Source organism: Dendronephthya gigantea, unplaced genomic scaffold, assembly GCF_004324835.1.
Source record: "Dendronephthya gigantea isolate DGI-Jeju-01 unplaced genomic scaffold, DenGig_1.0 000000F, whole genome shotgun sequence".
Classification (NCBI taxonomy): Eukaryota; Metazoa; Cnidaria; class Anthozoa; order Malacalcyonacea; family Nephtheidae; genus Dendronephthya; species Dendronephthya gigantea.
In genome coordinates, this window is record NW_021163010.1 from 3,778,335 (window position 1) to 3,803,123 (window position 24,789).

Consider the following 24,789-nt stretch of genomic DNA (forward strand, 5'->3'; position numbering starts at 1 on the left):
CCTTAGGTTGGTGAGAGCAGCGAGCTTGGAAAGTTCACGACCAAATAGGTAACTGGAGTTGAATGGCGAACCCGAGGTCATGGCTGGGCTTGTATCTACTCGCGTCCTGTCTTGGTGGTGAGTTGTGTTGAGTTATCTAGTCCCAAATTTCAATTCTTTACAAACATCACGAACGTGCACAGACAGGGCACGAAATCGTTCTAATCCAAGTAAATGTCTGCTAAGACCTGATCTCTCAAAAAACTCCTCTTAATCCACTTTCGAAAGTTTGTGTCACTAGTATTGCATTGAAGTTGCTTGAAATAGTTTCCATCTTTTCTCAACTGTTCAATAATTTAAACGGGAGCAAGTTTCGAAATCGCTCGCTTCGAACCCCAAGCTATATATATACTTTAGATTTATGAGATATGTGAAGAAACTTAGCGACTATAGGAAGTATAGCGATCACCGATTTTCGGTTGAATATAAGTTTGTACTTGTACAAATTATTATATTTATTGCCTTGAAATTGAGTACGGTCACCTTTTATTCGGATGCTTTCCAATCAGTTACTCGGCGAAAAAGTTTATCTTTAACTCTAAATTCATTATAGTTAAAAACTGTTTAAATTAAATCTCATGGTTTACATGTGGCTAAATTGCCATGGAAATTAATAGTGCCGGAATAAAATTTGTCATTTTGTATCGTCCTAGAATTAATTTGTTGCATGGAAGTTAATAGTCGTGATTACAACATACATGCACGCAGTCTTGTGACCTAGCGCTGTGTGACATTGTTTGTTTTTGTGCCGCCGAATTTGAATAAGGTACTTTAATTGCCCAAATTTACCATATTCATTTCTGCGTGCCTGATTTTATTTCATTTTCTTCATGCTGTTTACGGTTCTAGAAGTTTAACTTATTATAGAAAGTCTGATCGAGATTCAGGCTAACATACAGCTTGTTTGCTGTTAACTCTTCGTGTTTCTATATGCAGCCCTATGCGTTGGCTTTTGACCGTGTCATGGGGTGTTCTTTGGAAGGGAGTTTAATACATTCGTCTATATTTTCACGTCTTTTTACGATTTCAAGCCTTACCGAGGCGACTCTCCAAACATTTGTTTTTCAGATGTATGCAATTAACAATACATACAAGTAATTATGTCTTTAAACTTTGGTTCACCGGAACTATCCAGTCATAGTGCATGTGGGGGAAATAAGGTCACTAGTGCATGTACAATTTGGAAGCATCCCCCTGCCCGAGTGAACTTTCGTCCCAGTCACAATAACATGATTTTCACGTGATTTTGACATTTTCTATTATTCTCTTCGATCGAAGCTGTGCATGTATGACAACGAGTTTTTATACGAATATTTGTGAAATGTTTTAAACTTTTCTATAAAAAATCAGTGGGAAAGAAATTTATTAAAAATAATTACCCTTTTGGTTTCCTAACCTGGCGGCAGAACATTCACCAATGGCCATGGCCATAAAATTTAATCGGAATTCAATAGCATGATTATGATAGAAATAAGCTTTATAAGTTTGCCGAGGCTGCTGTGATTCTGAATAAGAAATCATTCGTAGCTGAATGTTTATGGCTATTTTTCTATTAAATTTCTACCGATCTGCACGAATGAATGATAACTTTGATCATATGATAGTACCTTTGATAAACTTAAATTCTGAGCATTCCAGTCCATAGCCATGCATGTATGACAAATATCACAAGTTTGTATTTGTCCATAAATAACATTATCGTTTTTTGGTTACGCAATGTCTTCATTTATTATACTGAAAAATAACAAAACGAAGAAATAATTATATTTAGCCAAATAAGAAAAGACTTTTCGACGTTTCCAACCATAGATGGGCTTTTTCCCGATATGGTTCGAAAGCTTGGAAAGTTTATTTTTCTTTTTTTTAGGTCGAAACGTCAAACTTTTGTCTATTTTAGGCTAATTAGGCATGTGTTATATCTACACATTTAATGAAAAGTTGTTTGAGGATGCTTCCACAACCCGCCTTGTTATATTCCTGGAAATTAATTCTCTCCATATTGCTGTTCTTCGTGTTTTCTATTATACTGAAACTTATATGCATGACCACCTGCATGGTTCAGTCATACTCCTCTTGAAATCTTCCTGTCTTTCCGAAAACCGTCTTTGTCTCTACTTGTTTTAACATCAAAGCTGTTCAGGTGTCAAAGTCTCTCTTTTATCATAAAAACGTCGAAGTAGCCTAAAAAAATTTACGGTCGAAATTTCTTGCTTAACACTTGCCAAACGATAACGTCTAACTAAATGACTGGTCGGAATAATGGACATATACGTATATTGCGCATATGTGCGTGGGATGCCGGTTAAAGGACCAAGTCTTTCAGGGACCAAGAATTTTAGAAAAAATCGGCCAATTTATCACCAGTATAAAGGAAATTATTTATTGCTTATCTTCAAAGATTTGTATTGTAATTTGGGAAAACACATTTGTTCCCGTAACTTCGAGTCACTTTTTCATTTTTACATTACTTTCTTTAGTAATTGCAAGCCAGGCGTGCCCAAAAGGTTGGAAAGGATATGGTAATTCATGCTATCTGTTTGTCATACCTACTTTACAACTTCGACAGATGAGCTGGGAGGATTCCAGAGCTAACTGTTTAGGTTATGGAGCTGACTTGGCTTCCATTCTTAATTCATCCGAAGTCAATTTTATCTACCAAGAAACTAGTTTGTTAGGCAACTATAATTTCTGGATTGGCTTGTATCGTAACAAAACGACAAGTGACCCAAAAGAGGGCTGGATCTGGAGTGATGGTAGTAATTTTACGGACGCTCGCTGGCTGTACGGTGAACCAAATAATTATCTGAAAAATGAAAACTGTGCTGACCTCAACGCAAAAAGCAAAGGCTGGAATGACAATGATTGTGCTAAACTATTTTCTTCCATCTGCAAAAGGAGAAAAGGTAATTCCTTTTTACGCGAAGGCGGAAATTTTTGAGCATTTTGGGCTGTTCAATGTTTGTTCAAAATCTTGTTTGTTAATCTAACGTGAGAGAACTTGATATATTCACATTTTTTCTACAGCTACCCTCGAGTTTACCGTTTTATTTTATCTTAGGCCTCCCTGATCCTACCGTCCCTACTGCTGGCCCACTTCCTCCGACTAAAGGTACGCCACAACTAATATTTCATTCCTACATTTCAAAGCAATACTCAATAACACCGCAGAAATTGGTGTTTATGAAGTTTCTACCCCAAAATCCGATCACTGGTTCACATTGTGCATTGCTGTATCGCTATCAAAGAGAAAACTATTGAATAACTTTAAAAAGTTCGGTTTTTCTTCCGATTACGCATTATGGGAAATGAAACACACTGACAAATCGAAATAAAATGCAAAATTAAAAAAGTGACTCTATATATTTCCAGATCCGCCCCCAAGATGCGATGTTGGTTGGGTGGCATTTAACAGATCCTGCTATCGAATGTTTTCAAATTGGAAAAATTGGGATAGAGCAAAAAGCGTTTGTCGAGATACCGGAGGGCATCTTGTCAGAATTGATAATGATAATGAGCAACACTTCTTGGCAGAATTAGTCCGCCCAACGCGTCATGTATGTATTTTTTGCCCAAATAGTAAATAATATACTCCCGCTCTTTATGATAAATACTTCATTGGTCCTGGGAGTCTCGCTCTCGGAAATCATATGTTTTCAACTGATAGACTTTGTGCTGAATACTATTGCTCTTAAACACCGAATAACAACAATCGTTACAGACGTTACTCATATATTTATACATCAAGACATACAAAATCTACTCAGTATGTTATATGTACTGTCATTACTGTGGAGGATACAGTATATGAATAAGTGTGAATGAAAAATTAGTGGCCATAGAACATGTCTATTAGTATTTTGAAATCTTTTAGGAGTTAGCCAGATGCACTGTAGTTAGCGAAGCTATAACAAAATCTTTTTATTTTAGAAAATAAATCACAACTGAAATTAGGTTTACTGCATACAAATAACGTTTTAATTTTTTGCAGAATTATTGGATTGGCTTGCACTTTAACTCTGCTGGACAATGGGTTTGGGAGTTTCGTTCCAATGATTCTTTGAAGTACAAAAATTGGCAGTCTGGTGAACCAAATAGTTTAGGAAAAGAACGATGTGTAGAAATGTATGGTCATGCTCAAGCTGGTTATTGGAATGATGCCAGCTGCTATGGTTGGAAATCGTACATTTGTGAGAAGGAAGAAGGTATGCGAGTCAGAATAATCAATATCCAATATCCTGAGTGACGCTGGTTGTTAACATTTGTAAAAATGTGTCGAAAACCGTATGAGACAATGTCGCCGCCTTTTTTCTAGGGCAAAATATGTGTCCTGAAGGTTGGATCCCGTACAATGATACATGTTACCAATTTAATATGCGACCCTCGCAAAAGATGACTTGGACAGAAGCTGAAGCAGCTTGTAATGCAATTGGAAATTTTGCATCGCTTGTTCAAATAAACAGTCAAAATGAACAAGATTTTATTTCGAAACGACTTCAATTGGTCTCCAGCGAAGACGTTTGGATAGGTCTCAATGATCTGAAGAATGAAAATGTGTTCCGCTGGACAGCAACAAACGCAGAATTGGACAGCATCAGATTTGCAAGTTGGGCGAATGGCAAGCCGATTGAAAATGCGGAGAATCGCGACTGCGTGGTGATGTTAGGTATTAGGAAAGATGGCGCATGGTCAGTTCAAGATTGCGCACTAAAGCGCAACTTTATCTGTATGAGACATAGAGGTAAGTGTAGGCGTCTTTTTGGACATCGCCGTTATCATTACGGTTGTGATATGAAAAAAGAAATAGGGATCGACACTTACACCCTTTATGAAATTCCTAACATTTAGGGCTACTCCCCTTACTTAAATCGTTGATTAAAGCGCTTATAATTAATGCAATAAAGCTCAATTTTAGACTTGCCGTTTTGTAATGGGCCACTTGGAATGGAAAATGGGAAGATATCAGATTCTCAAATTACCGCTAGCAGTTTTTCTCCTGGAAATGAACCAGCCCGTGCTCGATTCCGACACAGTGGCGCGTGGTGTCCCGCGAAAGCAAATAAGGTATGGTGCATGGGCAATTAATCCAGACAGGATTACCGAACAACAATGACAGTGATAAAAGAAAGATAGCATTCATGTAATGTTTGCAAAAGAGATTCATATTTAACAATATAAATTCTGCATAAAAGCCATTAAATGATGTTTTATGCATGATATTTTTCGTGTTTCAGAATGAATATCTTCAAATTGAGTTGCCATTCTTAGCTGATATAAAGAAAATCGTCACTGAAGGAAACGTTTCAACGTACTTATTAAGAGAAAGTAAAGATGGGAAAACATTCAAAGATTTTAAACCTTATGGACATACAAAAGAAGTGGTCTGTATTTTTCATTTAAATCATCTTGTTTCTGGTTTTGCCATCCTAATCTCTACCTTGTTTATTTTCGTAGCGTCCAACCAAAGACGGAGACTACTATTATTTTGCCCCAACAAAGGCATTCATAGCAAAAGTTATTCGAATTTTCCCATCCTCCTGGAACAGTTATCCTTGTTTGAGGTTGGAATTCGTTGGTTGTCGTGCACAAGGTGACACCCTCTTTTATTGTAATATATAGCCTACCGGATTGAAAACACTATTGGCCAATATCTCAGTATATCATATAATAATATTTTATATATTTCTATAATGCCATGGTATTCAGCTCCTACGTCGACAGAGTGCGAAGGAAATAACTGGCAGAAAGGGCCAGGAAAACTTTGCTTTCAAATTAATAGCGATTACAAAACGTGGGAAGGTAAATTTTTCCGTGATATTAGTTTCTTGTTTTCCAGTGTCCTTTTCCGTAACCTGATATAGAATATAACTGACAAAGTCGACTTCATTTTTTCTGTATATACAGCATTTGGACTTTTTGCAATGCCGCTGTATAAATATATACAACTAACATGCATGTTTGTAATATTTTAGAGGCCCGTTCCACGTGCTTAGAGCGCGGAGGTGACTTACTGACAATTACAAATGAAAAGGAAAAGGAAGCAGTAGCCGACCAAATCAAGAATTCGTTCCATGATTATTACTGGATTTCTCTTAATGATCGTGATTATCGAGATATTTATGATTGGAGCAACGGTGACGCAAATGGACTAATCAATTGGGGAACCGGAGCTCCTGATAACAGTGGGAAAATCAGTATGTTTATCTCCTGTTCAACTTTTAGAAAAACAACGCACCAAACATTTATAGATGTCACGATACAACGTGTAGTACAATCTATTTTAAATATAGATAGAAAAGCGTGTGTTAGAATGAAACGAACTGGGTTGTATTGGAAAGATGAAGACTGCTCTAATCGTCGACCGTATATCTGCATGAAAGGAGGTAACGACATTATCTAGTTACATCTAAACAAAATTGGTGAATGGTTATTGCAAAAATTCATAAAGAGAACATTTAGTTTATCATTATCAATATATCAATAAATCTATACCAAGGGTACCTACACCTGACACCAAAGACAGTGAGGTTTGCGATTATGAATCACCATATAGGTGCATGTCTCTATAATGTCAGGCATCATATTACTTCTCTTTTATAGTGCAATATACTCCAGCAAACTTTGTCGATTACAGTCCAACTGGAGGTATGTACAATAGATGCAGAGCAGGAAGGACCGAATAAGATGATTGCATGTACAAAATGTATATAATCCTGAATTTCGAAATAATTCTTAAAAAGTGATTGCTAATCAGTAAAATTTGCAGGTTGGTTCAATATATTATTATGTCCGTATTTCAGTGTGGGTAAGCAGTGCTAAATATTATTGGCCTCTGTCAGCAGTTGAAAACAACATGATACTCGGTACTACAATTGGAAAGGTGAACGGTAAAGTAATTCCGACAACAGGAGTGAGAGAAAAAGCGAACACAGCGTTACAATTTACTGGTGAAGGGTCATACATAGACCTGGGAAGGTTTGATAAAGAATGTTTTGGCGATCCCAAATACTGCGGCTTTGGTTTAAGCCTGTCGTTTATGGCTTGGTTCGATACATCTGTTATGAGTTGGACGAAACAAGTGAACATTTTGGGTTCGTCAGGAGATGAGAATACATCCAATAAAGGAATCAGTGTCTATATTCTAAATAAAAATCTCTGGTTTGTGTTATCGAGAACAGCTGAAAGTAAAAAAGTGTCTGTACCATTAGTCGATAACGAATGGCGACATTATGTAATGAAATGGAACAATTCTCTTGGTCTTCGTGTTTCTGTAAATGGTAAAGATATTCCTAGGTAGGTTTTTGAATATAAACCTACTTTAACCAAATTGTAAAAACCGCAAACAAAATTGATTACCTGAATCCGAAACATCCAATTTTATATTAGTTATTTTAAATGTATTTTAACAATTTGAGTAACAATCTTCCAGTCTTAAATGTTTCCTCGTTTAATGCTTTTACAAAAGATAGATAGGCCTACATTCATTTTACTGAATATACGTTGGTTATATATACTTTTCTTTCCAGCACAACATACACTGGCAAGGGTATTGACACTCCAGTACAAAATTTTACAATTGGATTTCAGCAAGGCTCTGGTTTTAAATCTGGTACAATCAAAATAGCTTCAGTTGCTTTCTGGGACGTAATCTTGCCAAATGATGATATTTCATCAATTTACAAAACTGGTAAGGATATAATGTTCGCCCGTTATTACCTCTTTATTTCTTGTTCGAAAGTCATCTTAACATGCAGGAACAATAAAAGAATAATAACTAATCCCCACTCATTGCATTTTACAAATGACAAGCATGCCAAAGTTAAATTTCCTCATGTTATCTTACACTTAGATTATATATTAACTGTTGTCATATATAGACTATTTATTTTCCAGAATTTGGGGCATGTCCATTTGGTTGGTTTGGATTTGGAAAGTCATGCTACCAGATTAACAAAGATATGAAATCGGTTTATTATGCGTCAAGAGAGTGCAAAAATGCAGGGGGAGATCTGATGAATATTGATACAAATGTTGAACAAGCATTTATCCTAACTAAAAAAGATGTGGCTGACTCTTGGTTTGGCAAGTACTTCATGACACCATTTACTTTTTTATCTTTTCTAAAATAATGAATGGTGAATGAAAAGCTAAAAACATTTCAACATTCAGGTGTCCACGATCAAACAAAAGAAAGCATTTTCGTTGGAAGCAATGGAAAACGGTTGTCATTTTCGAACTGGCATCCGGGAGAACCGAATAACGCACGTGGTTATGAGGATTGTACATATTTACAAGAAGGGGGATCATGGAGTGATGCATCATGTTATTACAGAAAAAAATATATATGTGAAAAAGAAAAAGGTAAATGTCCATTAGTATAAATAGTATTTACTATACATTCTTAGTCGCGTCACCTGTTCATGTTGTTAGTTAATATTACGATGAATGTGGTGCATTTTTGAAAAGAATTTAGCTGCATGAGTGGCCAAATCATATTTTCATGCAGGGCGAATTATAATTACGCGATCCAATTTTGTCGGTTTTGTTTCCTTTTATCTAGATGTGAATCTAAAGCCAACTAATTCTACAGCAACAGCAACGCCAGGTATAAGACACAAATTAAGTTAGTTGGGAAACTTTAGAACCGGAAGAAATGGCACGAAACAGGCCCCCGTAGACCACGTAGGCCTAATTAAGTATACAGGGTGTCCCAAAAAAAAAGCAACCACTTAAATATGCAGAACATTAATACAGCTCTAAAGCGCAATAGATAAGCACCTCTGGGAATTGAAAATGGCTCTTAATCCTTCATTTACAATGCTAAAAGTCATTTTAGCTGAACTATGGTGCAAACCCGAACAATATTAATATTCTTGCATATTTAAGTGGTTGCGTTTTTTTTGGGACACCCTGTATGTATGCATACTCAAGTGATATGTAATATTCAAGATTACAATGTTTTATGTAGTCACAAGTATCACAAAAACCGCTCTTGCTTGTCACTACACCCGAATCACAATTGGTTGTCCTTCTGACTTGGTTATCAAAGTTAACTCTGCATTTTGGGGAAGAAGAGAAAAATCGAAATGTACTTTTATCAGTGTAAAGTCCTGTGGCGAGGATGTGACGAATAATTTGAAGAAAAAATGTGATCATTATGAAAACTGCAAACTCCATGCTTCTGAAACCGAGTCATATCTTAATACTATTTGCCCAAGTGTTCATAAATATTTGGAAGTGAATTTCACCTGTGTTAATGGTAAATCATTAAATTAAAATCTAAGATGCCGTTTAGATCTAAGATGCCGTTTAGAAATAAGTCTTTCTGAAACAAAACAAACACATGCTATTGTCGGGGTGATTATACGAGATCGTGTTATATGCTCATTTCAATACCTCAAAGTCCTCTCATGCACGCATCGTTGAATCTCGGCTAACCGGGATTATGTAAACAGCCCCTAAAGTATAGTCATTTCGAACAATGTGCTTGTTTAGTTTCATGACGACTTCTTTTTAATGCCTCAAAACCATCATGCGTTTGATTGAATCTCAGAAAACCGGGCTCATGTGAACACCGCCTATAATAGTAGAAATGGGGGAATCGAGATATATGAACGAAAACTACTATCTCCCCAGATGCAGTTAAAAAGACATGTAAATCTGGATGGACAGAGTTTAAAGCTAATTATGGTCGCTGTTATCGTTTATTTGACACACCTAAAACCTGGAGTGATGCCAGAGCGACGTGTAAGAAAGCAGGAGCTGAGCTACTTAGCATTTCTCAAAGGTAAGTGCTTGGCATAGGACTATAGTAATTAGCATGAATGCCAAAAACAACTGAGGAGAGTCGCACAAAAGGTAAACAAGATGTTCCCTACTTACAGCGAACTAGTAATTTACATGCCTTTCCGGTTCCTACTTTTTCAAACACCCGGCTAACTAGTTGTCTGGGAAATCTATGTTTCTTGTTCTTTTTCACATCCAGTTCAGAACAGCCTTTTGCCACGAGTCTTATGGAACGAGCATGGTACTCTCGAGTATGGATTGGATTAAATGAAAAAACAAAAGGGGTTTATGAATGGTCTGATGGCTCCTCAGTGTCCTGGACGAACTGGTATGTTGGACAGCCAGACGAAAGAGGGACAGATAAGAGTTGTGTGTACATGAGCCTGATACGAGGTAAACGGGGTTGGATGTATTGGAAAGATTCGAATTGCACCAGGAAATATCCTTTCATGTGTGGTTATTTCATTGGTAAGTTGATCAAATGATCAAATCTGCATTGCGCATCGGAAATGATGATTCAATTAATGTTGTCCGAGTATATTTATATCATATAGAACGAGAAACAGGCAAACAAACAAATATATCTTTCTTGGGAAATTTTGGTACCGCTATTAAAATGACATGATAATCAGGGATCCTAGTGATGCTTATCATCTTATTATTTACTGTTTGAATTATATTCGAAGGGAACAAACTTGTATAAACTAGGCCTTCAGGATGCCTTTTAACATATGCAGCAGTTTTACTTAAATAACGTGTTTCATATTTTCCTACAGTTCCTACACAAAAGCCCTCAGCTGTTCCCACAGGTAAATTGTTTTTTTTCTACTAGCCTGAGACATGCCATAGTGAAAGGCAATATTCAGTGTTGTTGCTGTATCTTAATATATATCATTATATTGTTTTAGTTTTTGATGGAAATTGCGATGCTGGATGGGTGACAGATAGAAGTCTGGCCTACTGTTATCATTATAAACCCGGAATTTCTAGGTATAGTAATAGAAATGGTGAAAAATAATTTTACCAATCTATGCATGAATTACCACCAGCATTGGATATCGCTAATAAATTAAATACGACAAAACTAAGCTTTTCACTTACGAAATCTTTTGCGCTTGCATCGATTACTCCAATTCAGATTAAGATGAGAACGAGTCCATATCCAAATGAGTCAAATAGTTGTTGCGGTAAAAATACTCGGAAATGCAAATTTAGATGGATAGAAAAATGTCTATTTTATAGCTTTTAGTTGAGCTGGGCGCTGGCCTGCCTCACGTGAGCAGCCTAAGGCAAGAACCATAGCAAAGACAACGCGTTGCGATCCTGCATGAACATGGCTTATAAAGACATACGTCTATTTTTTTTAGACCAAATTGGTTGAACGCACAAGACGCTTGCCGTACCGATGGGGCGAATCTCGTAAGTATTCAAAGTAAAGAAGAAAATGAATTTGTCAGGAAATTATCGAAAAATGCAATGTGGCTTGGGTTGGAGGCAAAGGGTGTATTTCGAGGTAATCCATTTTTTTTTCTACTCGATATATTAGATCTTAACTCGCATGAATTTGCCATGCACAAACATTCCCATATTTCTTATACTACTTTATATCCATTTATTGTAATCATTCTTTAAATCCTGCATGGTTTATTCATAAAGGTCATGTATGGTCAGATGGTCAACCTGTTCGCTATACTAATTGGTCTGTGGGTCAACCTGACAGCTACAATGGTCTCGAGGCTTGCGTTGAAATGAACCCAGATACTGGAGTTTGGAGTGACAGAGATTGTAATGAGCATAAAAATGTGATTTGTAAGAAAGCTAAAGGTAAGTGCATGTCAGGTGGCAACACCTCTATGTTGACGATGAAATGTTACATCACAAGTGGTCCACATCCGAGGACAAAAACTATGTAGCCAAGCTAACATCTCACAAGTAACCGAAAACCCCCATCATGTGCACGCAACTTATAAAAACTGTACGATTTCATTTTTAGGTCTTACGCCAGTCACCGCGACTCCTGTCACATATCCAACACCAGGTAATAGAAAAAGTTTGAACTTAGATTAGATGAAAAACAGTACCTATTTATTGTCTCTTGTTAGACTCGGTTGTAATTTTTGCATGGAGTTAACTATATCTACGATTTAGCTATACCTAAAGTGTAGAGTCGTAAGAGACGTTTCATAGAATTGGCTGCAGGATTGATAACTGATTACTTTTTGTTTAATCTGCGCAAAATCTTAGGTTCTTCCCTGTGTAAAAAGGGCTGGACACTTTTCCAAGGAATGTGTTACATTAAAGGGAACGATTCATCCAACGAATATTTAACATGGCAGGATGCTGAGAAAAATTGCCGTCGTCTTGGTGGTAATAACTGCCATCTGGCTAGCGTAAACAGTCAAGAGGAGCAGGATTTTCTTTCGTTTCTAATAAAGTATGTACTCGTTTTCCTCCATAGAATGAAATTGTTACGATTGCACGGTGCTGTCGCGTGCATATAGTCTATGCATTCTTGTTTACCGAATACTGTCTTGTTGAAAATGCAGTTTTTTTAATTTCAGAGGCAGCAAAAGTCGAGATTTTTGGATTGGTTTGAATGACCTTGGAACTGAAGCGGAGTACAAATGGACAGATGGTTCTTTGTATAACTACGCAAACTGGAACTCGAAAGAACCGAACGACTTTAATCGACAGGAAGACTGTGTTCATTTGATTCCGGATGGAAAATGGAATGATCACCATTGTCAGTTAAAGCTATCTTTTGTATGCAAGACATATAATGGTATGTTTGCTTTTTGTAAAATATAAACTTTGGATATGTGTATGGGCTGTAACTCCTGTTTCATATATGTGCCATCATATATCCAACAAAATAAATTGAACGAAGGAACTTTTACGGATACGGAATGAAAGAAATTGTTGTCCATAGTTATTTCACTTTCTTGTCTCTTTTGTTTGATTTAGAATCCTATAAACCGCCTGTTAAACCAACAGCGCTACCTAAACCTCAACATGGTACGTAACTTATCATTGGCTAAATTTTTTTTTTCTCCTCTTACTTTATAACACCTGCGCAATATAAATGATACATTATATGATAGATTCGTTCATTACCTGATATGCAAAGTCGATGCTTGTAGATTTAATCAGCAACATCATCAATAACTTCTGTTTTCTCTATTTACTGTCTGGCGTAATTTACACTGTAAAAATAGGCCCTCGATAAATTCAAATTTGTTCCTATACCCTTGATTATACAATAACGCTTACTTCGCATCAAACGTGGTATATAACAACTGCCTAAATACAGAAAATATACGTTGTGTCATTGGTACAAGCAAAGTAATTTATTTCTAATCTAATCCTCAGATGGCTACTGTCCCGAAGGATGGATTGCTCATGCTAAATATTGTTATCAGTTCCATACTGACCCCAGTGAATACAGAACCTGGGATGACGCAAGAGACGCCTGTGAACAAGGTCACAATTCAAGTTCTTTTGGTGAATTAGCCAGCATTCACGACGAGTGAGTGGACTTCGAATTATTCTCTATATAGGTTCTGATTTTTACAACAAAAGCTCTATATCACAAAAAATCTCGTTCATGCATATAGTGATAGTACGTAGCTAAGTAAGAGATATGAAATATAAGAACCTTGCATGTTTGTCTCTCGTATAGGTTCGAACAATCTTTTATCACAATTAACGTGAAAACTTCGACGCAACCGTTATGGATAGGTCTGAACAACAAACATCTAAACAGGTATTTGTGGGTTGATAACACGGCTTTCAATTACGTCAAGTGGAATACTGGGGAACCGCCAAGTTGGGGGTGGAATAGATGTGCCGAGTTTGTTCCTTATCCTTCAGCTGCTGGTCGGTGGATTTCTGTTTATTGCAGCCAAACAAACGGGTACATTTGCAAAAAAGGTTTGTTTTTACCGATATATATGTATTATGTATGTAAATTCTTTTTTAAGTATAAACCTGTTGTGAGTAAAATTAACACATTTTACACTGATGCAATTATGTTGCAAAAAAGGAAACAAGTTTATTCGTATACAGTTTGCCATTCGAACCTAAAGGTAAATATTAAACTTTTAAATGCTCCTGATTTTTTTCAGCTGCTTCAGACACACCATTGACACCAACACCAACAGTTAAAGGTAAACATCAGGGAGAATCGATCACGCACAATTGAAGCACTATATTTCATGTAGTTCTAAATAAAGGCATATGTTTTGGGAATCCGTTTAAACTCTCGCACCATTATGAAGAACTCGGTCGGAACTACTACCCGTTATATTATGCAATTATATTATGGAAATTTATAAATCTTATACATAAATTGTTTCTTGTACGTGGATTTTGTGTGAAATTAGACACGATTATCTCGACTGCCTAATTATAGGCTTAGCAGAATAATTTCTACACTGAAGCACCATTCTATATACCAGATTTAGTGATTAGTTACTTTTATTTATAGCATCAAACTGTGCCAATGGTTATGAAAGTTATGAAGAATCTTGCTTCAAATTTGTTAAGACTCCGAAAAATTTCGATGACGCCAGAGATATCTGCCAGAATGACAAAGGGGATTTAATGGTGGTTGATGATCAATTCAAACAAGGTAAAATTATACCAGGCGAAATACGCCCGCATGCGTTATTGGCTAGTTGCAGTTACGATGTTTCATTGGCTCGTTAGTTTTTTGGAGCCAATCAAATTTCGTGTAATATCTGACTTTCTATGTTTAACGTCATTATGAGAAATGTCTATTAATTAGTGTTGCTTTTTCTCCCCGTACCTAGGTATAGAATTGCATAACATCATTCATTAATCAAACGCTAAATCAAAATAAATATCTGCTTTACCGCAGTAAAAATCTCTACTTCTGCTATTTGTATGTCATTTTACAGCTTATCTAATCTATACCTTGGAAAGATATATTGGAAATATATGGATTGGTTTTCATCGCCAACCATACTCCCAGTTCAAGTTTGTCGACAACAGTTTAACAGCACACACATATTGGGGACCTGGTCAACCAAGCCGTCAACAAGATCAACGCTCTTGTGTTCAGGCGAATGTAACTGGATCAAACTTCGGTGCCTGGGATGACATGGACTGTGGCATTGCTAATCCATTCATTTGTGAAATTTATAAAGGTATTTAAATGGATTTTGTCCGTCGATTCTTTTATATACAATTGAGCAGTATCGAGTGTCTGCACTCTGCAAGAAGAGGCGATTGCACGCTAGCCTACAGCAATGAGTTCTAAGGGCTTTTTTAGACACTCTGGATTTCACTTTCCTCTCTTTAACCGTCTAAAATCTTACATTTTTTAGGGGAGCCGAAAGTTACCATTCCACGTGAGTATTTGAATTAGATGACTAATATAATTGCTGTTTATGATTTGGTAGAATAGGCCCACTAAAATAGCTGTTAATATTTTGGAAAAAGAAAGTCTAATTAATTGCATTCGGAATTACATATAGTACTAAGCATGTTAATGAAATTAATAAATTGTCTTATCGTAGTGAACGGAAGCTGCCAGGATGGATGGAGGTTTTACAATAAGCACTGCTACAAGCATTTCACGACGAGACGGTCTTGGGGTGCAGCTCAGTATGATTGTTCAAAATATGGTGCAGATTTAGTCAGTATTCACGACGACAGAGAACAAGATTTCCTGATGTATTATTACCAAGACCGATCTCAATTTTCCCTCTGGACAGGTTTGTTTAGTTACCTATAATGTCACTTAACACTCCCTGCCTTTTTGAGTAGGCGTTATGTTCATTTCCAAAAATTTTTTGTGAAAATAGTATGTTTTAGGCGAACTCCGAATTTATTCATTATTAAGGTTTGAATGATCGAGATGTGGAGCGAGGGTATCGATGGGTAGACAACAGTCCAGTAGATTATATAAATTGGGAAGATGGTGAACCAAATGATTACAACGGGCGTGAAAATTGTGTGGAAATGAAATCCAAATCTGGACGATGGAATGATCTGTACTGCACGAACAATCTTGAATACATGTGCAAGAAAAATATAGGTGATAAAATTAAGATTTACCTACCTTATATGCATTGTGTTAAGCGCTCTTTTCCCCCTCATGCAATTTTCTATTCTGTTTGCGGCGCCCGCACAGGTAAAAGCATTTTTTGTTTTTCAAGCCTGACACGCCTGCATGCATGGCCAAATTTTACGCCTGGGCAAGTGAAGGAGATAAAAACAGCCTTGATGCAAACTTCAGTTATATACAAATTCTTTTCAATTGCAAGTAACTTTCAGCCTAGATATTCCCTCTTTTACATTGCATGAGCTCTTTATGGTTAAAAGCAACGAGTGCTCTAATCATGTTCCATTTATTCTGATCTTTTTCTTTTTATAGAATGTTCCTCGGCTATATCTCTGGACACATCAATGGTAACAGTCACTGATACTTACGATGCTACCAGCATGGGTGCAGAACAAGCGATTTTAAAAGATGAGAAAGACCAATATACTTCTTGGTGCACGAATAACACATCTGGGACAGCAAAAATCATGGTGACTATTTGACACAATTTTGTTTTATGATTTTTACTCTAAGTGATTATAATGCTGGTGAGCAATCCAGTGAAGAGTGGGTTTGTACTGTGAAAGACTGAATCGATCAACAAACAGCATAGTGAGCAGACCATAGTCAGTTATAATAATTTGACGCTCACACGATTTACACTCTTAAAGTTGAACCATAACCCAAAATTATCATTAATAAATACATTATAGTAGAGCTTCGTTCTGAGGACCACTCGTGCATGTGATCATCTGCTTTTTCAAATATTATTTAACCGCATTTATCCTAGATTGATCTTAATCAATTGACTCGTCTAACTGGAATTACAGTCATGGGTCGAAGTAACCAGTTTGTCAAATCTTTTCGTATTGATTATGAACGTGATGAAAATTGGCGTATATTCTATCCAAACAGAAATTTCCAAAGTGTAAGTACAGATGTATTGTTCAGAACTGAATTATTTCGTACAACTTGTCATAAGAATGGTAATGTGACATTATTCAATTGCATTTATATACAATGTTTATTTATATTCATTACATATATTATAGTGAAAGTTTTAACGATTCAGACTGTATTTTTTTAGCCCAGTGACTGCACTGTATGCAAGAAATGTGCATGGTTTTAACAGTATAGAAATTTAGCACCGATAATCCTTTACAATGAATAAATATATTTACAGGCAATACAACTATACTCTGGGTTGCCCTCGACTAAGAAATTCAGATATCCATTCACAGCTGATGGACTTTCTATCACACCAATCACTTGGACTGGGGATCTGATTTGTATGAAGATACGACTGTATGGATGTGCTTATGGTGAGAGTGTAAAAGTATGCATGCTATTGGTGCTCCCCATTTACTACTCACGGTTGCCTTTGTTTCCGCCCAACATCCCAGCCGGCATAACGGGCATGAGTGAGTGAGTTGCCTTTATAATATATTGAAAGAGAAATTCTTAGAAATCTAGAACTTTTTTTTAATTAAAATAATTGAGGGCGATAGCTGATTTTTGCCTAAATGGGCCTACATGCTGAATATTTCTGCTCATATGCTTCTTTTTATCTTTGTGTTTAGTATGTCGAAGGCAACTATTCGCACCATTTCCTACCAGAATAAAAAATGATGTGATATCGGCATCATCAGCGAAATATCCAATTAACGAACCAAAACAAACAGGGACACTTGGGCATTCGTGGTGTGCTGAGGTATGTTCGTATACATTAGCGTACATGCGTTCATGCCAAAGGGATAATCTGTCAGATGGGACATAACAACTTTATAAACTAGGATAGATTGTTTTTTCTTCACAATCTATAGTCTGTTCAAACCGTAAGTTGTGCGGAAACTTCGAAAATAATTTATGTATAATGTATACTTTCTTGTGTCGTCGCCTGGATGTTAGGTTCAATTTTCTCCATGCAAAACTCAGGGTGGTACACGGTGGTACATATATGAGCTTGCGGCGTACTCCCTGTCTGGGTGTACCCCCTGTCTGTTTTTCTCCCACTGTGTGTATGTAATGACATATTACAATACTTTCACAGGGATCTGAGAATAAATTTGCTTGTGAAAATATTTAATTATGAATAATAATTTGTAAAATTAATTATTGTTAAATTTGCCGAAATATGATTGGAATCACGTCTGGTTTAATTTCTCTACCTTGGTCCTCTTTTTTCAGAAAAACGATAAAAACCAGTGGATTCAGTTTACATTTGACAAGGAAAATGTTATATCTGTAATTCGAACGTTCGGTGATAGAAAGAAAAGTTACGTAACAAAGTACTCCATACAATTTAGCGAGGATGGAACGATATGGACGGACTATATGGAGAATGGAGTTAAACGGGTAAGCAGTAAGCTATATTCGTCTTCATGCTTTACGCTGATGCTAAAAAACAAGTTTTGGTCTATGTGCATTCTTTGTCTGTTCATGTTCGTCTTATGACATAAAATTTTAGATGTTTTTGATAAACATATTTGCATGGGCAAAGGTTCAAGCTGCATTCGTCAACCTTTGGTACAGTGACAAATAGTCTAAGTGTTTCCCGTCTTTTTTTGCGAGGTATGCAAAACGGCCCTACTCAGGGGCGGTGGAACATAATACATTTTGGGGGGGCTGATTTCACGAGGCGCCACCATGGTTGGCGCCGAGGGAATTTTTTTTTGAATTTCAGTGCTCTAATTTTTTCAAATTTTTTTTGGAATTTCAGTGCTTCTTCGGAAATGGCCATTTCAGAGTCTTACTTGCCGCTTTTATCGTAGTTTTTCATGGGCAAACACAAACTGAAAACGGCACAGCGCGTGTAGTGATATCTTCTACATTTGAAAAAGCATCTCTCATTCTTCATTCTGGCATTCTTCATGAAATTTTTGGGGGGGCTAAGCCCCCCCACTTTTACTTCTGGGGGGGGGCTAAAGCCCCCCTAGCCCCCCCTGTTCCGCCGCCCTTGGCCCTACTGTTCGTTAACTTGTCATGGTAGCAACAAGAACCAGCCAAATGACAAGGGCCAGGCTTATAACGTTCCTTTATACCTAAAATCTAATGAATATATCGGTTAAATCAAATGCCTTTCATTTAAACAAAATCTAACTGTCATTTTAGATATTCCAAGGAAATAACAATGCAAATAGTCCTAAAAAACACACTTTAGCCTATCCAATCGAAACTTCGTATGTTCGAATTATCCCAAGCAGTTGGAATGAGAATATTTGTATGAGAATAGCGTTACTTGGATGCGAGGCAGGTAAGACTGTGTTGCTGGTTTATACAGAGAAAAGAAAGAGCGGCTAAATATAACCCATGTTCCAAAAACCTGGTCAAAACCAAACCGACAAAGTATACATTGTCTCAATTTACAATTACTCGGTACACATCTTTGCCTGTTTAATTTTGGCTTCTATTCTTCACTTCACAAGTTTTGGAGTTTAACTGCCGAACGAGTCTGGACTGAAATGTTTTCTCAAGTTCGCAGTTGGCCTAATAAAATCTAAGAGACCTCAAAGTCTTATCGACGTGTATTATTTCCAATTTCAGATTGCAGTAACCCATTGCTTTCTACGGATAAAGTTTCGAAACCTAGATATTTATCTTCGGATGAAAATTCAAATCCTGAATATGCTTTATTTAACAGTGGAAATGCTTGGTGCACAGATAAAACACCACTTAAAGAGCAATACTTAGAGGTTCGTATAATAAGTTCGGCGTACACAATAGTTCATTATAAAGATAACAGCGAGAAGGTAACGTCAAGTTACCCCCTTAATTGTTTTGTTAAAATATATCATTTTATTTCCTCTGTTTAAAAACACATTTTCAGCCATATCTTGTGGTTCTGCCAATTTTGAGAGCGAGTTGCCTATGAAAGATATTTCGATGTTTTTGTTGATCTTGCAGATCAGGCTTGGTGTTAGATACCGACTATCCAAGATTGGTACGCTGCCCAGCCCGGGAGATAATAACGAAGGTGGACAAATAACAGCATTTACCATGAAATACAAAAAAGGCAAAAATTGGTTTGTTCATGGTCCAAAAGGTGTAGAAAAGGTATAGTCCTTTTAAACTATAGTGCGGCTGCATGATATAGCTCAGTATATGATAACCACATCTCAGTTTGTCCTTCATGGTGATTTTCGACTAAGTCACCTCCTACCCATGCAGAAGAAGTTTACAATAAGCTCGAGAGAAAGCTTCAAGAATGATAGCCGAGGAAAATGTACTAGAGGTCACTCAGGTCATGTATCACTTATGTATGGTTCTATATTCTTTTCTACACAGGTAATGATTGCCATAAACCAGAATGACAAATCAAAACCAATGTTTAATGCCCTCACAGACTACGAGCGTAACCAGAATGGCTTGTCTACAAAAGGAATAAGAATTTATCCAGAATCCTACACAGGAACACGGATCTGCATCAGAGTGGAATTGTATGGTTGTCTTGCAGGTCAGTGTGATGCATGAGTTCAACTGCCGCTGGTTCATTTTTTCTAACAATATTTCGTCTTGGGACGAAATATATAATGTACACGAAACTCACTGAGTTATATATACACGAAACTCACTGAAACTGAAACTAACCAAAACTATTAACTATATACTGCATGCAGCGTCTCAGTGGAATGAAGTATACCAATAAACTACTGAACGGGACAGCTCATAATCTCTTTTTCTTCAATTTTTCAGGAGCTGAAATCATTCCAACGACTCGACCAACTGAGCGTAAGTAAAAAGCGATGCACGAATTTTTTTTAAATACTTAAATTGTTCATTCAACTATTGGTTATTGATCTATTTTAGAAAAAGTTGACATATCTTTTCGCATCACGAGCATTGATTGGAATGATAAAATGAGTGATTCAAAATCTAAAGAATTTGCTGAAACAAGTGAAAAGATTATAAAAGCGGTAGGACGGCAAATTAACTTAAGAAAAAAAGACCTGTTGAATATAGAGAGCTGGGTGCTGGGCTTCATTGCATTTTTATTGGGCAGTTTACATAATCCCTGTTACCCGAGATTTAACGAAGAGTGACAAGACTTTTCGGTAATGAAAAAGATAAACAACATAATCCTGACTATTTTCATCGCGTCATAACAACCGGGATTATATGAATTTTCCTAATGCCCTGTCCCATCTCTAACTCCGAAATAATAGTAACATTCGTAAGACGTATTTTCAACTTTTCTTTTAGGTGGAAACTGTATACAGCGAAAGCGAATCATTTCGAAGTGCCAAAGTCCTTAAGTTGACGTATGTTGATTCCTCACCTCTTTTCGCCACATTTTATTTCTGTTGCCACAGTACAAATTTTATTGTACTAAACATATGTACAGTAATTTTCCTATTATGCTACGATCGTTTGCAACGTTATTGGCAGATTATGCCAATCAGAATCGACGTGAATCGATTTGTCAAACTGTAAGAATATTCTTGACATCAAATAAGTAAATTAGCTTGTAGGTACAGCGCGTAAGTATTTAAAGAAAGCTTTGCAGTATTAAATACTTACGTCAGTTATACATGGTGTACCTACTCGCTAATTCACTTACCAAATGTAGCCAACTTATTACATTGCCTTTGGGCGGAAACTGAGTTATATACCCATGCACAACGATCTATTTTAGTTTATTGATCGTTCTGAGCACAATATTATTCAGATCATTGTCAGTAATCTCGAATACCTTTGGTTTTTATCGACAGGAAAGGAAGCGTTGTCGCCGTCATTGAATTGACATTTAATCCAGAATTTGACGATGATGACAACGGCACGTTAAACCTGAAAGCTGCTGTGGAAAGTGGTAAAGTTGGATCACTTAAAGTGGACAAAGAATCGTATAAAAAGCTAGGAGGTAAGCATTCAGTATCGATTATACTAGATTTTTACTTCTTCTTGTGAAGAATGTAAGGGGCATGTCCAAGAAGTATCGCAAATAGACTTTTTTAGATATTGGTGCTATACAATCCAAATAAAAGTCTACGGATACAAATACAAATATAAATTTGTTCATATATATGTATTTTATTGTTCTTTACCCCTCAATAAAAGTGTTCATCATTGCAATCGTCAGTGGCTTCCATGCAATACCCATGAAGTGCAATTGCTCCACATCAAATCTAGATAATAGTAATAATAGTTTTCTTATCTTCTTAGAAGGAAATATACAAGCTAGCACAGGAGGTGAGAAGTATACGCTTGATAGCAGTACACATTTACTTGCAAATGCACTACGATATTGATAGTAATGCACTATAATACAACCTTTTAAACTCCGTCTGAGATTTGGATGTATAACATGTATTCGTTCAATTTCTGGCAGACTGTGACAGAAATTCCTTCTTCCCTTCTTTAGACGACTCTGGCAGTCTTTCTCGTGGAGCAGTTGCTGGTATCGTTATTACTGTCCTAGTTTTGTTGGCACTTGCTGCTGGTGTTGCGTTCTTATTTTATCGTCGGCGGCATCCGAAGAACGATTTTGCTCCAACACATTTCGAGAATCCCATGTCGTTTTCTTCAAAGGCTTACGATATAAATGAATAAAAATAGCCGCGACAACGCGGATAGCTTGATTTAGCAAAATTATAAATGATAAAACGATCGATGTACAGAATTTTCCCAGGCACAATCAATGTGCACAATTCGTCTACGATGACGATAAACAGCTTCAAGAATGACTGAAAGTTTAGGCTGTTATTACTTCATGGAATAGAGTGTAAGGGCCTAATTCCACGGGCGGTTTTTCTTGGCGAAATGCGAAATATTTCGCCTGTTTCTTTTGAATTTCGACCACTTGAATAAATTAATTCTGCTTCATTGCTCACAATTCAAAAGAAGCAGGCGAAATATTTCGAATTTCGCTTGAAAATTTAACCCGTGGAATTAGGGCTTAAGAAAACGGCTCATTTTCCAGATATTTTCCGAAGTATTGAATAGCGGATTGAAGGCAAAAACAAATAGAACAATGATGTTATTAACCAAATATTATTTAATAGAATAAATTTTTCGCTATGTTCACATGCTTGCCGATGGGCCTAAAAATGAAATAAAAGCGTGCTTCGAGTATGCACCGCATGAAATAATATCGGAATCAACTATTTGTGGATTATAGCCCTTTACAGTTTATCCAGACTAGTCAGTACAAGAACCTGGGCAAAACTCAATTTATCGACTGCAAAAGTGAGTGACTGGAATGACATTTATGAATAAGTATGTCGTTTGCTAAACTAGCCGTTTTATTTCGTTTTGAATGTAAGTATTCCGAATACATGGTTGTTTTTGCCAGTTTAATGTATTCCATTTCCCTAAATGCATCTAGTGTCCAAAGTGTGTGCCAAATTTGGACAGGGAAATTGAAAGAGAAAGAAAAAGCTCCTGCAAAGTGCAAAGTTGACGTCATCAAATCATGTGGATGTATACCAGGCAAGAAATGCCAAGTATTTTATCCATGTGTTTGGCGAATACTGTGAGTTTCTTTTGAATATTTTGACTATCAATATACTTATTTTTTAGGGGATGCAACTTTATTTTACTATATATCAGGCAAGGAGAAGTAAGCATGCCCCTTTCAATCTTGTAATTTATTAGCGCACAATATTGACGGAGTTGTATCACTTGCATGCTCCCCCCGGAATATATCTGACCTGGCGGCTGACTGGACCGGTTAATATTTAACAAATAGATTACAATGAACCGTACCTATACGTACGTATCATACCGTGTATCTATAACTGAACAGACAACGGTTCATTGTAATCTATTTGTTTTATATAATAAAACTGAAAAAAATCCAAAATTAATTGAATTATTTGTTTGCAATTTAAAAACAAGAAAATTGCTGTGACGTCATTCCGTGCGTCTGTCCTCTTATAGATCATGGCTCTCGACCAATGAAATTGCTTGAATTCTTTACGTTATTATATAAATATAACTGTGGCATAACAATAGCAATAATAATAGCAATAAACATAATAATAAACATATATAATAGCAATAAACAATTGCAATCCTACACTGCTCGCATAAAGCAACTTCGAGGTGTCCAGGTTTTTCATATCAAAAACCGCATAGAGCTTTAGGAATTTGACGTGCCTTCGTCTGACTTCAACGTAATTTTTTTAAGCCGTAAAAGAAAATTTAAAGAAAGCTTTATCTTGTAGACTTTACTCCCAATAATCCAGACCACGCGAGGACAGATTTCCTCGCAGGATAATCCTATGGATAATCCATCTGCAAACGGAATTTTTTCATTAGCCGAATTCACAGTATAAAGACGGGAAACTCATCTAAAGACGGGAAAGTTGATGGTAAAACCCCGTCTAAATATGAATAGGAATGGATAAATTTATTTAAAGTATGATGAGAATCTGGGTGATGCTAAAAACTGTATATATCGTAATTAAAATTAGTCAACTAACCTTTAGTTGACTAATTTTTCCTTCAACTGTTCCTGGCTTGAATTTGAAGTGTGTATAATACCACTCGAAATTAAGACCCTTTAAACCTCTTCAATATTCCTGCATCGAGTGAAGTGCCAAAAATCATAATTGATTTACTCTCATCAGAGTTGGCAGATATGCGAATATTTGAGGCCAAATTGTCATTAGTGCTATCAAGAAAGCAAAGATAAGAAAAGGCAAAGACAAAGGAAACAAAGAACTAGTGTGATGTTGTTTGGCCTCAAATATGCAGCTATCTACCAACCCTGACCCTCCCTAAATAATTACGATAATCACTTTGTTCCGGCGTCCTTGACCGTGTTGATATTTCAGAAACTTGTCTGATTTATCCGCCTGAATGCGGTTTAGAGTTTAGGCGGGAAAATTCAGACGAGAAACCCCTCTGTGACCGGATTCACATCAGACGAGTTTTCCGTTTTCGATGAGTTTCCCGTCGAA

At 36.6% G+C, this 24,789-nt stretch overlaps 1 protein-coding gene across 4 annotated transcripts; it reads left to right on the plus strand.

Moving 5' to 3' along the window:
- The first annotated feature begins 12 nt into the window (after window positions 1-12).
- LOC114519267 lies at window positions 13-24,121 on the plus strand. 4 transcript variants are annotated; one of them, XR_003686567.1, is made up of 53 exons: window positions 13-117; window positions 2,517-2,942; window positions 3,098-3,148; window positions 3,409-3,593; window positions 4,028-4,241; window positions 4,352-4,777; window positions 4,952-5,100; window positions 5,271-5,417; window positions 5,491-5,626; window positions 5,743-5,835; window positions 6,009-6,230; window positions 6,327-6,419; window positions 6,637-6,681; window positions 6,837-7,329; window positions 7,563-7,723; window positions 7,930-8,118; window positions 8,206-8,397; window positions 8,597-8,641; window positions 9,005-9,295; window positions 9,673-9,823; window positions 10,022-10,290; window positions 10,599-10,631; window positions 10,731-10,812; window positions 11,190-11,335; window positions 11,479-11,646; window positions 11,816-11,860; window positions 12,067-12,256; window positions 12,384-12,604; window positions 12,787-12,837; window positions 13,192-13,348; window positions 13,502-13,752; window positions 13,947-13,988; window positions 14,309-14,452; window positions 14,742-14,990; window positions 15,171-15,194; window positions 15,363-15,560; window positions 15,689-15,883; window positions 16,223-16,380; window positions 16,680-16,817; window positions 17,073-17,211; window positions 17,470-17,600; window positions 18,077-18,244; window positions 19,001-19,142; window positions 19,433-19,581; window positions 19,793-19,942; window positions 20,174-20,342; window positions 20,582-20,617; window positions 20,696-20,802; window positions 21,089-21,147; window positions 21,598-21,746; window positions 22,049-22,075; window positions 22,248-23,357; window positions 24,052-24,121. XR_003686567.1 is itself a non-coding variant. In XM_028539374.1 (52 exons), exons 1-52 carry the CDS (start codon window positions 63-65, stop codon window positions 22,433-22,435), a joined length of 8,139 nt encoding a protein of 2,712 aa, XP_028395175.1. In that variant the 5' UTR covers window positions 13-62; the 3' UTR covers window positions 22,436-23,559. The 4 variants fall into 4 exon arrangements, 2 of the variants coding, with proteins under 2 accessions (XP_028395175.1, XP_028395191.1); XR_003686568.1 differs by lacking the exon at window positions 24,052-24,121 and having other exon boundaries at window positions 22,248-23,071; window positions 23,211-23,559; XM_028539374.1 differs by lacking the exon at window positions 24,052-24,121 and having other exon boundaries at window positions 22,248-23,559.
- The last annotated feature ends 668 nt before the right edge of the window (window positions 24,122-24,789 follow it).